Raw genomic sequence first — 15,923 nt, forward strand, 5'->3', positions numbered from 1 at the left:
GCCCATAATCGGCGTGGTTCGCCGTGGCTCGGCGTTCAATTATCAACATAAATAATTTTTTATCACATATTTCATCACAGAAAATTTAAGTACTTCAACAAAATAGTACAACAACAAATAGTTCAATACTGAGATAGGCAGTCCAGGTTGCCGGTAGCTGGTGATCAACTTGGGCAAGAGGACCCTGCCGGTGGTATGGTTCAGTGTCAAACACTGGCTCCTCCTGCTCGCTCTCAATGATCATGTTGTGCAAGATGACACAGCAGGTCATGATCTCCCACATTTGATCTTTGGACCAGGTCTGAGCGGGGTACCGGACAACAGCAAATCGAGATTGGAGCACACCAAATGCCCGCTCGACATCCTTCCTGCAAGCCTCCTGAATCTTCGCAAACCAGGCGTTCTTGCCTCCAAGCACAGGGTTTTTGATGGTCTTGACAAATGTGGAAATTGTTTCACAACTAATACCGCCTGGAATACCATAGTATGATGGTGTGTCCGAACATCATAGCTACACCCTATTGGATATGGTGCATACCATGATGTCTCTTATCGAATTACCACTATCGTTTATGGATTAGGCATTAGAGACTACCGCATTCACTTTAATAGGGCACCACATAATTCCATTGAGATGACACCGTGTGAACTATGGTTTAGAGAAACCTAAGCTGTCATTTCTTGAAAGTTTGGGGCTGCGACGCTTATGTGAAAAAGTTTCATCCTAGTAAGCTCGAACCCAAAATGGATAAATGCATCTTCTTAGGTCACCCAAAACAGTTGGGTATACCTCCTATTTCAGATCCGGAAGCAAAAGTGATTGTTTCTAAAACGGGTCCTTTCTTGAGGAAAAGTTTCTCTCGAAAGAATTGAGTGGGAGGATGGTGGAGACTTGATATGGTTATTGAACCGTCACTTCAACTAGAGTGTAGCAGGGCACATGAAGTTGTTCCTGTGGCACCTAAACCAATTGAAGTGGAAGCTGATGATAGTGATCATGAAGCTTCGGATCAAGTCACTACCAAACCTCGTAGGTCGACAGGGATGCATACTACTTCAGAATGGTACGTAATCCTGTCTTGGAGGTCATGTTGCTAGACAAAGATGAACCTACGAGCTGTGGAGAAGCGACGGTGCGCCCGAATTCCGACGAATGACTCGAGGCCATAAAATCCGAGAGAGGATCCATGTATGAAAACAAAGTATAGACTTTGGAAGAACTACTTGATGGTTGTAAGGCTGTTGGGTACAGATGGATTTTAAAAGGAATACGGACAACGATGGTAAGTATCACCATTAAGAAAGCTCGACTTGTCATTAAGATGTTTTCCGACAAGTTCAAGGAGTTGACTACGATGAGACTTTCTCACTCGTAGCGATGCTAAGAGTCTGTTGGAATTATATTAGGAGTTACTACATTATTTATGAAATCTTGCAGATAGGATGTCAAAACATTGTTTCCTAGACGATTTTCTTGAGAAAAGGTTGTATGTGATACAACCAGAAGGTTTTGTCAATCCTGAAAGATGCTAACAAATATGCAAAGCTCCAGTAATCCTTCTAAGGACTGGAGTAAGCATCTCGGAGATGAAATATACGCTTTGATGAGATGATCAAAGATTTTGGGTTTATACAAAGTTTATGAGAAACTTGTATTTCCAAAGAAGTGAGTGGGAGCACTATAGAATTTCTGATGAGTATATGTTGTTAACATATTGTTGATCAGAAATGCTATAGAATTTCTGGAAAGCATATAGGGTTATTTGAAAAGTGTTTTTCAATGGAAACCCTGGATTAAGCTACTTGAACATTGAGCATCAAGATCTATAAGGATAGATAAAAAAACGCTTAATAGTACTTTCAAATGAATACATATCGTGACAAGATTTTGAAGGAGTTCAAAATAGATCAACAAAGAAGGAGTTCTTGGCTGTGGTATAAGGTGTGAGTATTGAGTAAGACTCAAGACCTGACCACGGCAGAAGAGAGAGAAAGGACGAAGGTCGTCCCCTATGCTTTAGACGTAGGATCTATAGTATGCTATGCTGAGTACCGCACCTGAAGTGTGCCTTGCCATGAGTCAGTCAAGGGGTACAAGAGTGATCCAGGAATGGATCATATGACAACGGTCAAACTTAACCTTAGTAACTAGTGGACTAAGAAATTTTCTCGATTATGGAGGTGGTAAAAGAGTTCGTCGTAAAGGGTTACGTCGATGCAAACTTTGACACTAATCCGGATGACTCTGAGTAGTAAACCGGATTCGTATAGTAGAGCAGTTATTTGGAATAGCTCCAAGTAGCGCCTGGTAGCTGCATATACAAGATGACATAGAGATTTGTAAAGCACACACGGATCTGAAAGGTTCAGACCCGTTGACTAATAACCTCTCTCACAAGCGAGATATGATCAAACCCCATGGGTGTTGAATTCATTACAATCACTAGTGATGTGAACTAGATTATTGACTCTAGTGCAAGTGGGAGACTGTTGGAAATATGCCCTAGAGGCAATAATAAAATGGTTATTATTGTATTTCCTTGTTCATGATAATTGTCTATTGTTCATGCTATAATTGTATTAACTGGAAACCGTAATACATGTGTGAATACATAGACCCCAACATGTCCCTAGTGAGCCTCTAGTTGACTAGCTCGTTGATCAATAGATGGTTATGGTTTCCTGACGATGGACATTGGATGTCATTGATAACGGGATCACATCATTAGGAGAATGATGTGATGGACAAGACCCAATCCTAAGCATAGCACAAGATCATATAGTTCGTTTGCTAAAGGCTTTTCTAATGTCAAGTATCATTTCCTTAGACCATGAGATTGTGCAACTCCCGGATACCATAGGAATGCTTTGGGTGTACCAAACGTCACAACATAACTGGGTGGCTATAAAGGTGCACTACAGGTATCTCCGAAAGTGTCTGTTGGGTTGGCACGAATCGAGACTGAGATTTGTCACTCAGTATGACGGAGAGGTATCTCTGGGCCCACTCGGTAATGCATCATCATTATGAGCTCAATGTGACTAAGTAGTTAGTCACGGGATCATGCATTATGGAACGAGTAAAGTGACTTGCCGGTAACGAGATTGAACGAGGTATTGGGATACTGACGATCGAATCTCGGGAAAGTAACGTACCGATTGACAAAGGGAATTGTATACGGGATTGATTGAATCCCTGACATCATGGTTCATCCGATGAGATCATCGTGGAACATGTGGGAGCCAACATGGGTATCCAGATCCCGCTGTTGGTTATTGACTGGAGAACGAATCGGTCATGTCTGCATGGTTCCCGAACCCGTAGGGTCTACACACTTAAGGTTCGGTGACGCTAGAGTTGTTATGGGAAATAGTATGTGGTTACTGAAGGTTGTTCGGAGTCCCGAGTGAGATCCCGGACGTGACAAGGAGCTCCAGAATGGTCCGGAGGTGAAGATCGGTATATTGGACGAAGGGTATTCAAGTTCGGAAGTGTTCCGGGGGTACCAGGCTATGGTCAGCATGACCAAAAGGTGTTTCGGGGGCCCCGACAAGTGTTGCAGGGCCTCATGGGCCAAGGGGAGGGGGCAAACCAGCCCACTAAGGGGCTGTGCGCCCCCACACCCTTTCCCACGTTGCTTGGGAAGGTGGGGCGCTTCCACCTGACTTGGGAGGCAAGCCTCCACCTACTTGGCTTGGGAGGCAAGTCTCCCTAGGGTTTCCCTAGGGAGATCCAATCTGCCCTGGCCGCCGCCCCATAGGGGAAACCCTAGGGCGCCTCCCCCTATTCCCTTCCCCCTATATATAGTGAGGAGGTGGGAGGGCAGCCGTGACCCTTCCCCTGGCACAGCTCTCTCCCTCCTCCAACACCTCATCCTCCTCCGTAGTGCTTGGCGAAGCCTTGCTGGAGAACCACGAACTCCACTAACACCACACCGTCGTGCTGTCGGAGTTCTCCCTCAACTTCTCCTCTCCCCTTGCTTGATCAAGGAGGAGGAGACGTTCCCGGGCGATATGTGTGTTGAGCGCGGAGGCGCCGTCCGTTCGGCGCTAGGTCAGATCTTCCGCGATTTGAATCGCCGCCAGTACGACTCCATCAACCGCGTTCTTGTAACGCTTCCGCTTAGCGATCTTCAAGGGTATGAAGATGCACTCCCTCTCTCTCTCGTTGCTAGAATCTCCTAGATTGATCTTGGTGATACGTAGGAAAATTTTGAATTATTACTACGTTCCCCAACACCTCCGCCACTGCCGTCAGCCGCCCGGGCTTAGCCTGGCGGCTTCCTCCAGCGGCGGCGGAGTGGAGGGATCGGAGGGGGAGTGACCGGCGGCTAAGGTTGGGGCCCCTCGGCTGCCCATGTGGGGGGCGACGGAGGGGAGAGGAAGGGAGGAAGCAGCTGGCAGCGGCGGCGCTGCTGCTAGGTTAGGTCGCGTAGGCTAGGTTCCTTTGGGAAACGCTCTCCCGATCCCTCTCAACACATGTCTTAGGGCACTGCTTTTCGAACATGCAATCACTGCATAGAATTCATCTTCCTGCCCGTTACCGCAAATCACCTTGATATATTGATCGAATAAAATCCCCTTTATCAAAAAAGACACAGTTCACTAAATTTGAACAAATGAAGATTGTCCCTGTAATCATATGAGTATACTACCAATATTTTCAATGATGTATTTTTTTCTTAGTAAGGCAACATCTATCAGTCATATGTATGCGCTTCTACGTATGTTGCTTCTCAAGAGGACAATTTGGAAATGTACCTATAATTTTGGATTAGTCCAGTGCATTTGAAGGACTATCTATGTAGGAAGATGCGACTGTTCAACATGCCACCAGTCGGCAGGATGCCTCGAAAAGGAACACGGCCAGCATCTCGTTGTCGATTCCATGAAACATGATTATCGGCCACGAGTGATAAAAGCACAGCTCGCTCTAGCAACTAGTATAACCTAACCATACAATAGCCCTTCATACCATATATATCGCATCGATCAAACAACCATACTATATGTAACCTCAGCTAATCTAGAGCATCAAACTCTGCTGGTTTCCAGAAATGTCAAACCAACCGGATGCAATATTTACTAGTTTCTTATGAATAACACTAACGTCAACTCCCTCCCTCCGTTAACAATTATAAGCTGTTTGTTTTTCTCTGAATCAAACATATATAAACACATTTTAGTATATTTATTCACTCATTTCAATCCATATGCAGTCCAGTCCATATTGAAATACCTAGAGCATCTTATAATTGTGAACGGAGGGAGTAGTAAACTTGATCTTTTGAAAATTCAACGTAACTGGGATAGCTGGTCGTCACATGCCTGATGAATCAGTTAACCGTATTATATAGCATCAAATGAGGTTTGTGTCTTATATTGTCTTGACCAAATGCTGCCATACCGTGATTCATTAAGCTTACTAGAGTTGAACATGTGAAGACCAACCGTGAAGAAGCTTCATCTGAACGACCGGCCCGCCTGTTTGGCGTCGTGTTTCGGCCAGGAGCCAGCTAAGGTATACTCGACCGGGTGTGATTAGTTATTATTTCGGTTTTCATTACTTGCTTGGTTAGTTTGTTTGATGGTAGCTCCAGCTAGCATGGCTACACCGGCAGGAGGCGACAGGAAATGAATCGGGAAGGCATAAATAGCTTCATATATTTGTTCCTCGTATATTAGGGCAATGTGCTGCAGCCACGGTGGACATCACTTAATTTGTGTGTTTTACAACTTTTTATAAGTATAATTCCTTCACTACTCTAATTACTTTCTGTTTATCTCATTTCTTTCTTGGTATTTGCTGGTTCACGTATCAAAGTTATTGCAGGTATTTCTCAAACCAAGTCTTTTTAACTTCCAAATATGAAGGGAAAATAAAAGCCTTGTCTTGTACAACTTCTTATTGTTGGCGACTATGACTCTTGACATCCTCTTATCATAAAAAAAATACTCCCTCCGGTCCAAATAACAAGATGTTCCAATTTTTTTTCTAAATAATATGTATATAGACACATTTTAGCTTATTTGTTCACTCATTTTACTGCTTATGTAGTACATATTTAAATATTCAAAACATCTTATAATTCGGAAGCAAAGAGAGTACCTAAGTAACAAATTTTAAATCCCTATGTAATATGTTGATGACATATTATTTCCTTATTCAGCAACATCATGGGTGGCCGCATTTTTCGTTCTTTTGGTGACGGTGGCCACTTCACTTTATCTTTCACCAAGACAAGATATGATGAGGCCCCGTGAAAAAAAGACAGGATATAATGAGGAGATAAATTTGAAGGTCGAAATGTTTCTCAAGACATACTTCCTCTTTAGTACTTGGGAAAAAAGACACGATATAATATGGCACATTGAAACCCATGATTAATTGTTCATGATTCTAGCTAGACTAATCAAATGCTTTCCTCTTTAGGACTTGGTAAACAAGACATATGAGTATTTTACAAACATGCATGCACGAAGTATGAAAACTAATAATTTTATCCACATGAAAAATAATGTGAATGTTGTTATTAGGCAGCAAGACAAATGCTTGGAATATTGTCCCTGTATCGAAAAAGGCTTTCGCCCCGCTTTATAAATAAAGCAAAATACTGTCCCAGCTTTAGAAGAAAGCACAGCTTGCTCTAGTATAATTGTCAACAGCTTGGAACATGATTATTGGCCACTAGTGATAAAGCACAGCTTGCTCTAGCAAGTATAACCATACAATATATCATAGCCATACGTAGCATATATATACCACATCGATCAAACAAACATATTATATGGTCTTAGCAGATCTAGAGCATTAAATTTGTCAGGTTTCCCAAAACGTCACACCAACCGGACGCAATATTTAGTGGTTTCTTCCTAGTACATCCAATTTTTCTCTCTTGAAAATGCAACACAATTTAGATATAGCTGGTTGTCACATGCATGCCAGATCAATCAGCTAACTATATTATATAACATCAAATGAGGATGGTCTCTGATGCTCTCTTGACAAAAGATGCTTAAGCTTCTAGAGTTGAACATGTGAAGACCGACAGTGGCAATGTAGGACAGAGGTACATTGACCAATAAATAATACCATCAAGCAACACCATTTGCAGACAAAATTACCAATTTGCGCATCGATATATTCTGGACCCCGGCCGAGCCATGTGTGTACTGCATAGATAGATTCCGAGACACACATGCATCCAGCAGCCGGGAAATTGTCCGGCATGGGCGACGTTGCTGGCTGGCTGGTTGGTCTATAAGAGGAGCTACAAGGTTGTGTGCTTCTTTGTTCCAGTTAGTACTGCATTCATCTCTGCCACTCAGCTGTGTTTATTTTTAGGTAGGTAGCTGGGCGATGAGCATGGAACCATCTTGGGTCGTGCCTTGCGACTCGGGTTGGTCCATGGAAGATGCAGCTGCTGCGTGGAGTAGTGATCATAGGATTAGCTTCCAAACATCCTTGCCTAGCGGTAGTGATAGCGGAATGCAGCTGCAGGTGGTTGAGTATGCAGCCCCAGCCACACCCACACACGATACTTGTACAGATCAGGACCAGGTGCTCAAGGAAGTAGTGCAAGCGTTCAATGCTGACTATTTGGACATTATGGAAAAGAAGATGCACAGGTTCCCTCCCAGCCTGGTGGATGTCGACGGCCGGTACAAGGTCCCGGTGACTGTGGCCATCGGCCCTTACCACCACGGTCATCCCGGCAGGCTGGAGGCGGAGAGGGTGAAGCATGTGGCTGCCAGCCAATGCGTCACGGACTCGGGCCTCTCACTCCAGGAGCTGTACAGCGTGGTCTGCTCCGTGTCAGACGACGCCCGCAGCCTCTACTACCACAATGAGGCGGCGGGTAAATATATGGGCAACGACGATTTTCTGCCAATGATGTTCTTTGATGGTTGCTTCTTGGTGCAGTTCATGCGTTGGTATTACCCCGACAGAGACATGCATGAGGCGCTGGACAGCTACTTCTACGCCCACTTCGAGCGCATCTCCACGGACATCATGATGCTTGAGAACCAGATCCCTTGGGTGGTGGTTCAAGCCATCTTCAACCTCATGCCGCCAGCGGCCTCGCCCTGGCTCTCGCCCTGGGAGCAGTTCGTCATTAAGATGAGAAGCGGCATGAAAAACCGAGAGGTTTCCAACATCGACTCCGACGACATCGTGGTAGATCCTACATATAAACCACCACATCTCCTCGGCCTCGTCCGGTTCTACATCGTGGGAAGCGAGGACGACAGACCAGACTTCAAGATCCATGAAGACATGCCCATGTCATTATCTATCAGCATGGCCGAGCTTGCTGACATCGGTATTGAGCTGAATCCCAAGGGAATGCAAGCAGGGCTAGTGGACATGCGCTTCAGCACGAAACCATGGTGCTTCATAGAATTCGGCGATCTCGTCCTGCCGCCCCTGTACCTGACCGAAGCAAATGCGACCTGGCTCGTCAACATGGCGGCCTTCGAGTTATGCAAGACCCCACATTTCGGAGAAGTTAATCCTGATCTTGTTCGTGATAAAGATTCCGCTGTATGCTCCTACATCCACCTCTTCGCCATGCTGCTGGACCGGGAGCAGCATGTGCATGAGCTGCAGAAAAAACTGGTCATCGATGGAGGAGGACTCACCAGCACGGAGGCGCTCGAATACTTCACTTCCATTGGCAAGAACATGCGCCTCGGAACATTCTACCTCGACATAATAACACAGATCGAGATCTTCAAGAAAATGAGGTCACGTAGGCTCAGGTCGTACCTCTTCCTTAAGAAGTACAGGACTACAATCGCGGCCGTGTTCTCCATCATTGTTGCAGTCGTCGGCATATTGTCGTCGCTCCAAGCTCTCAAGCCACGCTAAGATGTACCGGACCTGATTGTACTGGCACTTGCTTGCATGTTCCACTTGTACACCTTTTACTATTCTCATTGTAAAATTCCTTGTATCTCAATCCTATTTCTAGTGAAATTTGTACCTAGATGCATGTATGAGGATGTGTACTATTTACGCCTATTATACTGTTCACATTGTAAATTCCCTATTTCAATTGTAATTTGTTTCTGTACCACAACAAGCTTCATCAAGCAATTAGCATCCTCTCATGACCTGGATAAATGAAGATCTGTATCTTGGGAGAAAAGATAACAAAAGCTACAACTTTAAACTGATGGAAGTACATTGACATATCAAGGAAGAAGAAGCCAACAATGTAAATAAACTTATAAAATACACTTATCAAGATTACTGGATTATAACTAGCAATGATCCACCTCGATACATAGTTCAATAGATTTGAAACAAATGAAGACGGTCCCTGTAATCATGTCAGTAGTAGTATACCACCCAAGTTTTCAATGGTGTATTTTTTTTCTTGTTAAGGCAACATTTGTTAGTGGTATGCAATTCTACATATGTTACTGGTTCTCAAAAGAATAATTTGGATATGTCACGTATAATTTTGGAAATGTCCAGTATGTGTATTTGAAGGACTAGCTAGGTAGGAAGATGCAATTGTTTTAACTCATGCCGCTAGACGGCAGGATGCCTTTGAAAAGAAAAGCGACCGGCATCTAATTGTCGATTGTTTGAAACATGATTACTAGCGACGAGTGACAGAAGAACAGCGCACTCTTGCAAGTATAACCATACAATATATCATATGGCAGCCAAGCATACTATATATACATCTCATCGATACCCTCCAACAACCACGCTATATGGAACCTCAGCTGATCAAGAGCCTCAAATTTGGCTGGTTTCAAGAAAAGTCACACCAACCGAACGTGATTGATAGCTGGCCGTCACATGCCTGTTCAATCAGGTAACCATATTATATAGCATCAAATGAAGTTGGTCGAAAGATGCTGCCGTGTTGTGATTCATTATAAGGTTACTAGCTAGAGATGAACATGTGAAGACCGACTGTGAAGGAACTTGAACATCTGAACGACCAGCCAGCCTGTTCGGCGTCTGTGGCGGCCAGGAGCTAGCTAAGGTATAACGGACCGGATAGCTCCACGCTAATGGTAATGCGTAACCATGCAAGGTTCAGGCTCCCTCCATCCACCCACACCCCAGCCACAAATGCCCGTTTGTGGTTGATTCATTAAGATGAAGAGGAGTAAAATCATGGCAGTGATCTCGGTCATTGTTGCAGTTGGCAGCATCTTAACGTCGCTCGAAGCTCTCAAGGCAGGCTATGATGTACCGGACCGGTCGTACTTGCATGCATGTTCTACTTGTACGCCTTATTATTCGCATTGTAAAATTCCTTGCATGTCAATCCTAATTCAAGTGAAATTTGTATCTGAAACACGACAAGCTGCATCAAGCAATTTGCATGAATTATTTGCAAGTCAGTAGATGTATGATATGTCAGTACTCGAGCATTAATTAACTGCCATGTCCTAATTAAACAACCACTTGGTACATAGTATAATCTGATGGGTTAATAGGATATAATATGGTTGGTGCTATATAACTCTTGTCGTGAGTGAGAGGCAGCTACCTAGCCAGTACAATAAACTGACCATGCATGCATCTGGACCAACGTATAAATGACCGAGGTGATCAACTTAGTACGATTGGGCAATGTTAGGTGACATTCATATTCCATATATCGGTGATGGACCAAGTAAATTCATGGCTTAAATCCCATAGGCAATAAAAATTAAAAATTTCCAACTTTCAAAAAATATTGTAGTAAGTAGCATATCTGCTACAGATAAACAAAAATAAATTCTGAAAAAGGAAATAAAATAAAATCATGAGTGTATAACTGGCCAAAAAAGGTAGATGCGGCTGTTCAACAAATGCCACCAGTCGGCAGGATGCCTTTGAAAATGAAAACGGCCGGCATCTAATTGTCGATTGCTTGAAATATAATTAATTACTGGCCATGAGTGACAAAAGAACAGCTCGCTCTTGCAAGTTATATCATATGGCAGCCATTCATACCATATAGGAGTATATATTTCATCGATCCAACAACCATACTATATGGAACCTCTGCTGATCTAGAGCTTCAAATTTGGCTGGTTTCCAGAAAAGTCACACCAACCGGATGCACTATTAGTTGTTTCTTCTGAGTAATAATAGCATCTAAACTGCATCTCTTGAAAATGCAACATAATTTAGATCCATAGCTCGCCGTCACATGCATGTTCAATCAGGTAACCATATTATATACTCCCTCCGTCCTAAATTTCTTGTCTTAGATTTGTCTAGATACGGATGTACCTAATACTAAAACGTGACTTGATACATCCGTATTTGGACAAATCTAAGACAAGAATTTTAGGATGGTGGGAGTAGTAAGTAGCATCGAATGAGGTTGCTCTCTGATACTGTGGTGACCAGAGATGCTGCCATATTGTGGTTCATTAAGCTTACTTGAGTTGAACATGTGAAGACTGACCGTAAAGAAGTTAATATCGGAACGACCAACCAGCCTGTTTGTCGTCATGTGTCGGCCAGGAGCCCGCTAATTAAGGTATAATAGAACAAAATCATGGCCGTGATGTCTGTCATTGGTGCAGTTGCCCACATCTTATTGTCGCTCCAAGCTCTTAAGGCAGGCTAAGACGTACCGGACCTGATTGTACTAGTAGGCATGTTCACCTTTTCTCTTCTTCGTCACACCTTAATAGCCTCACACCTTGATAACTCCTCGATAGTTGCTGTACCAACCTCGACATAAGAAGTCGACAGAAGGCGCCAAAGAATGATCATTCCAAGTGTGGTGTCATCTCCTCCGAATGACATCAAGATTAAGACACTCCATAGCAATCTGTGCTAGCTTGTCAAGAATTTCGAAATTGCCTGCTGTTGCAATTTCTGGATCAAACAACTTCAGCGATGTCCCCTCTCTTTGATGACACTCTTGGAAGCTGCCCACTAAGCTATTATTGTCAGAGTGAGTGGCCTTCTTCCTGCTAATGAGTTCTAGGATGACAACCCCAAAACTATAGACATCACTTCTGTTGGTCAATCGGCCTGTCTTTAGGTAAACTAGATCCATATAAGTCATATCACCTATGATGTTTGCAGTTTGTTCCTTGCCTTTTGCAGTCAACCTTGATATGCCAAAATCTGAGATCTTCGGCGTAAAATATTCATCCAAGAGAATGTTTGCTGGTTTAACATCACCATGCAAGATTGTGGTGTGGGTTTGTGAGTGCATATATGATAGACCATGTGCTGGTTCTTGAAGAATACTTAGACGTACATCCAAGTTGAGAAGCTTGCTTTTATGCTTGTGAAGAATGTCTTCCAAGCTTCCATTGGAGATGAATTCGTACACTAGCATGGGGGTATCCACTTCTAGGCAACAACCTCTAAGCCTTACAATGTTCTTATCGATGACTTGAGACTGGATAATGACTTCATTTGGAAATTGGTTGTTCTCTAACACATTATCACCAATTGGTTTCTTTATTGCGACTAGAACTCCATCAACATCACCCTTGTAAACTTCACCAAAGGCACCTTTACCAATTAAATTGTGTTTCTTTAGAATTGGTTTGAGCTCCTCCATTTTGAAAATCTTAATACTTGTAGCATCCTTTAATGTAAGACCACCATTCTTTCGGAAAAAGTCCCTGGCCTCCCGCCTCTCTTTGTGAAGTACATAAATGAATGACAAGAGTGCCAAGACGAGAATGCCACTTATTGCACCTACACAGGAAACGAATAAAACCTTAACTATGTAATAATAAATATGATTTGATTATTTATTAGTTTGCCATAAAAGATATAAACATATTTTTGGTGTTTATGCACCGCTTTAAAAAGCCACAAATAGTTAAAACCTGAATTGATGTGGGTGTATAGGAAATAAACACTCAAATTGATGTGGGTGTAACTTTATATACGCGTAGAAGGACGTACTTTCCCAATAGGACAAAAATTTCATACAATCAGGTGTACGTAGTATATAAGAATTTTTTGGTATATATAGAGAGATAGTCTTTCTGTTCATCACCAGGTGGTTGAATTTTCGTTGAATTCATGTCACTTCACCTATAGTCTCGAACTATAAATAGTTTGTGTATGTATTTTGATGCGACTGAGAGAGGCGAATTTATATAATTTAATTACTAAAAGCAATGGAATTAATACATGCGTATGTAGTAGGGGTATGATGTTAATTACTTATGGAAATCTGTGCTGCAAGTGGGAACTTTTGAGTACATAGTTCCTTTCTTGGGTCATGGCTCCGATAACCAGCAGGACATTCGCATACGTATGATCCTTGGGTGTCCGTGCATACACCGTAGCAATGGTAGTCGGCCGGATTCGCGCATTCATCTATATCTGTGTTCCGCAAATTCACAAAATGAACGTTAATTAGGACATTATAATCAATAAAGGAAATAGGTTTGTATGTTTTCTGCTGAGGCTGTTTCGGAAAAAGTGCAATTTCAAACAGGCAGGTATAAATACAAAATTGCATTTTGCACTAAAAATTAAGATTGTTCTCGATCAACGCTACTAGGAATCTCCGTTTTTGGATGTCCGAAACGGCGAAATCCCATCCACAGCGCCTTCCCAAACCGAATCATAGCAGCATTAATTAAGCACGAAATCTTACTGGTGCATCCGTCCACAATGTAAGCGTCGCCCCGATAGCCTTCAGAGCACCTGCAGTTGTAGCCAGGCCCATTGGTGGAGTCGAGGCAGTCGCTGTGATCACTGACACAGGCGTACTCACTGGTCCTGGCAGCTTGGTTGCACGACAATATATCGCCGGAGATGGAGCCGTTGCCGCGAATGGCCCAGTCCAGCCACACCGGCGAAGTCCGGTTTGTGTCCATCTTGAGGTCGGACCGGCGGAAGGTGTAGTTGTTCCTGTCGACAAGGAAGGCGTAGTCGCAGGGGCTGTAGTCCATCATGCTGGAGTGGCCGTAGGCGTTGAACTTGAAGTAGTTGTGGGTGAGCCCCGGCGGGATGTCGACGTGGCAGCAGCCGACGCCGGCACAGAGACCGTCCTGCACGCTGGCCGAGTTGTTGCAGTAGGACATGCACCCGGTGTAGTAGGCGTGAGAGGCCAAGCCACCGTCGGTTTTCATGCTTGCGGTGTAGCCCATGGTGTCGCAGCCGATGACGACGAGCATGTTGTGTGTGTTGGAGATGCGGTACACGCCATCCTTGTTCATCGTCGTCTCCCCGTAGCTGGAGTCCACCGCTTCAGTTGTGCTGGAGGCGTTGTAGCACTTCCATCCAATGGGGAGCATCACCAGCGACACGTCTGGATGGATCGACAGGTGCTTTACCCGAAGGGACGAGCCGGCGAGCACTGGGCCGTCCATGGTGCAGTCGATCTCGAACCCCTTGTGGAAGCAACCAATGCCGATGCCGAAAGGGTAGGGGATGTCCACGCCACCGCAGCTCGGCCGACACCCACGAGTTGTCGTCGTGCTGGTAGCTGCCGCTGCTGCTCCTACCGCAAGGAGTAGCAGCATGGTCGTCAGTGCCATCCACATTTGCTGCATGCTGACCGGCCGAATGTTGGTTTCTGGCAGAGTAGCGAGTTTTTTATAAGCCCGTCACTAGCGCAACAAAATTTAATAATGTAACCAACATACGGCCGGCCAGGTCAGCAACAGACGTGGTCATCAATGATTGTGGCGCAAGTTGCATCTTCACCTAGGGGTGCGATTGCAATCTAGACCATCGACAAATGAGAAATTTCCTTGATATACACTATCTATTTTCATAGCTAATATATCCCATAAAATAGGATAAGGTAGCAATTACACCGTACATGACACAAGCATGTTCGTCATGATAATGCGTACACACTTTCAACTTCTCAATTATTGCAGTTGTTGTCTAATAGTAGTACGTATAATATACAACTTGCATTTTCAAATGACTTGACCTCAGTTGCAACCCAGACAAATTAGGCAGGACTCTCCCGTACAGGAATCAGATTCTAATCGGATCAACCTTCCTGTCGTGTTGGAGTAGTTACAAAATCTTCGGGCAAAGGTAGTTTTTGCTCTGACCGTGTCGATTCAGGACGCCCGATTCTTCTATTCTGCTCCGGTGCTCCTTCTCCTGACTGTATACGAACTTGGATCGAGATGGCTAAAACATCAAATTTGAGATGAACAATTCTCGCGTTGATCACTTTTTCATCTGAGAGATTGAGACCATCTTGACGACCCTACGAACCCATCTTCAACTTCAATCGGAATCCGTTAGGCGGCAAGCTGGGCTGTTCAGTGCTTGTCGCGACTTTGTATGTCGCATTGTGATGACTCCAAAAACAAAGTTGTACATCTCGATGATACGCACAACTTCCGTGTTGAGCACCTTTCAATCTGAGGCCATCTAGATGACTTTACGGACCCATCTTCAGCTTCTATGCAGATTACCTGACTGATGGTTCACTCGGATTACCCGACTGATCATTCAGTCGGATTTGATCTTTGCCACTCAGTTTTGACCATCAGCGGTCGGTCTTGACCATCATTAGCTGGATTTTGAGTATCATCAGTCAGATTTATCCAACAGGATTTTCTCATACCGTGTTTCTAACCTTCTTTCTGCTCTACAGATTTCATACTGCCTCGGATGGAGATGATCCAAAATGGTAAGTTGCTCGGTTTGACGAAACGAAGAATTTTTATGTTAACCACTTCTTCATTTGAGGCCATCTTAATTACGTTTTATGCCATAAAATAATTGCGTCAACGTGCACATATATGAAATCGTCATAATTTCCACAACCGAACACTGTCTTGGATCTTTGTATCCATTTTAATATTCTCAGATAGGGCAATTCAAACGTGAACTCCAAACTTAAATTTGAACTCGTATTGGTACTGTCATGGTTTCAAGCTACTCTTTACATAGCAACTGGTGTGTCGACTGGAACATGGAGCACGCTGAATCGATGAGGCAC

General features: G+C 43.8%; 2 protein-coding genes across 2 annotated transcripts; one reads left to right on the top strand and one right to left on the bottom strand.

Annotated features, from left to right (window-relative positions):
- Nucleotides 1–3,858: 3,858 nt before the first annotated feature.
- On the bottom strand, nt 3,859–14,505 carry LOC123084214 (wall-associated receptor kinase 2-like). The gene is made up of 4 exons (XM_044505938.1): nt 13,605–14,505; nt 13,166–13,327; nt 11,758–12,688; nt 3,859–4,027 (listed from the first exon to the last, which is right to left on the bottom strand). The coding sequence occupies exons 1-4, from the start codon at nt 14,503–14,505 to the stop codon at nt 3,925–3,927; spliced, it is 2,097 nt and encodes a 698-aa protein (XP_044361873.1). The 3' UTR covers nt 3,859–3,924.
- On the top strand, nt 7,312–9,014 carry LOC123084225 (uncharacterized). The gene has a single exon (XM_044505942.1). It carries the CDS (start codon nt 7,361–7,363, stop codon nt 8,870–8,872), a length of 1,512 nt encoding a protein of 503 aa, XP_044361877.1. The 5' UTR covers nt 7,312–7,360; the 3' UTR covers nt 8,873–9,014.
- Nucleotides 14,506–15,923: the final 1,418 nt, after the last annotated feature.

This window comes from Triticum aestivum, chromosome 1B (genome assembly GCF_018294505.1).
Source record: "Triticum aestivum cultivar Chinese Spring chromosome 1B, IWGSC CS RefSeq v2.1, whole genome shotgun sequence".
Lineage (NCBI taxonomy): Eukaryota > Viridiplantae > Streptophyta > Magnoliopsida > Poales > Poaceae > Triticum > Triticum aestivum.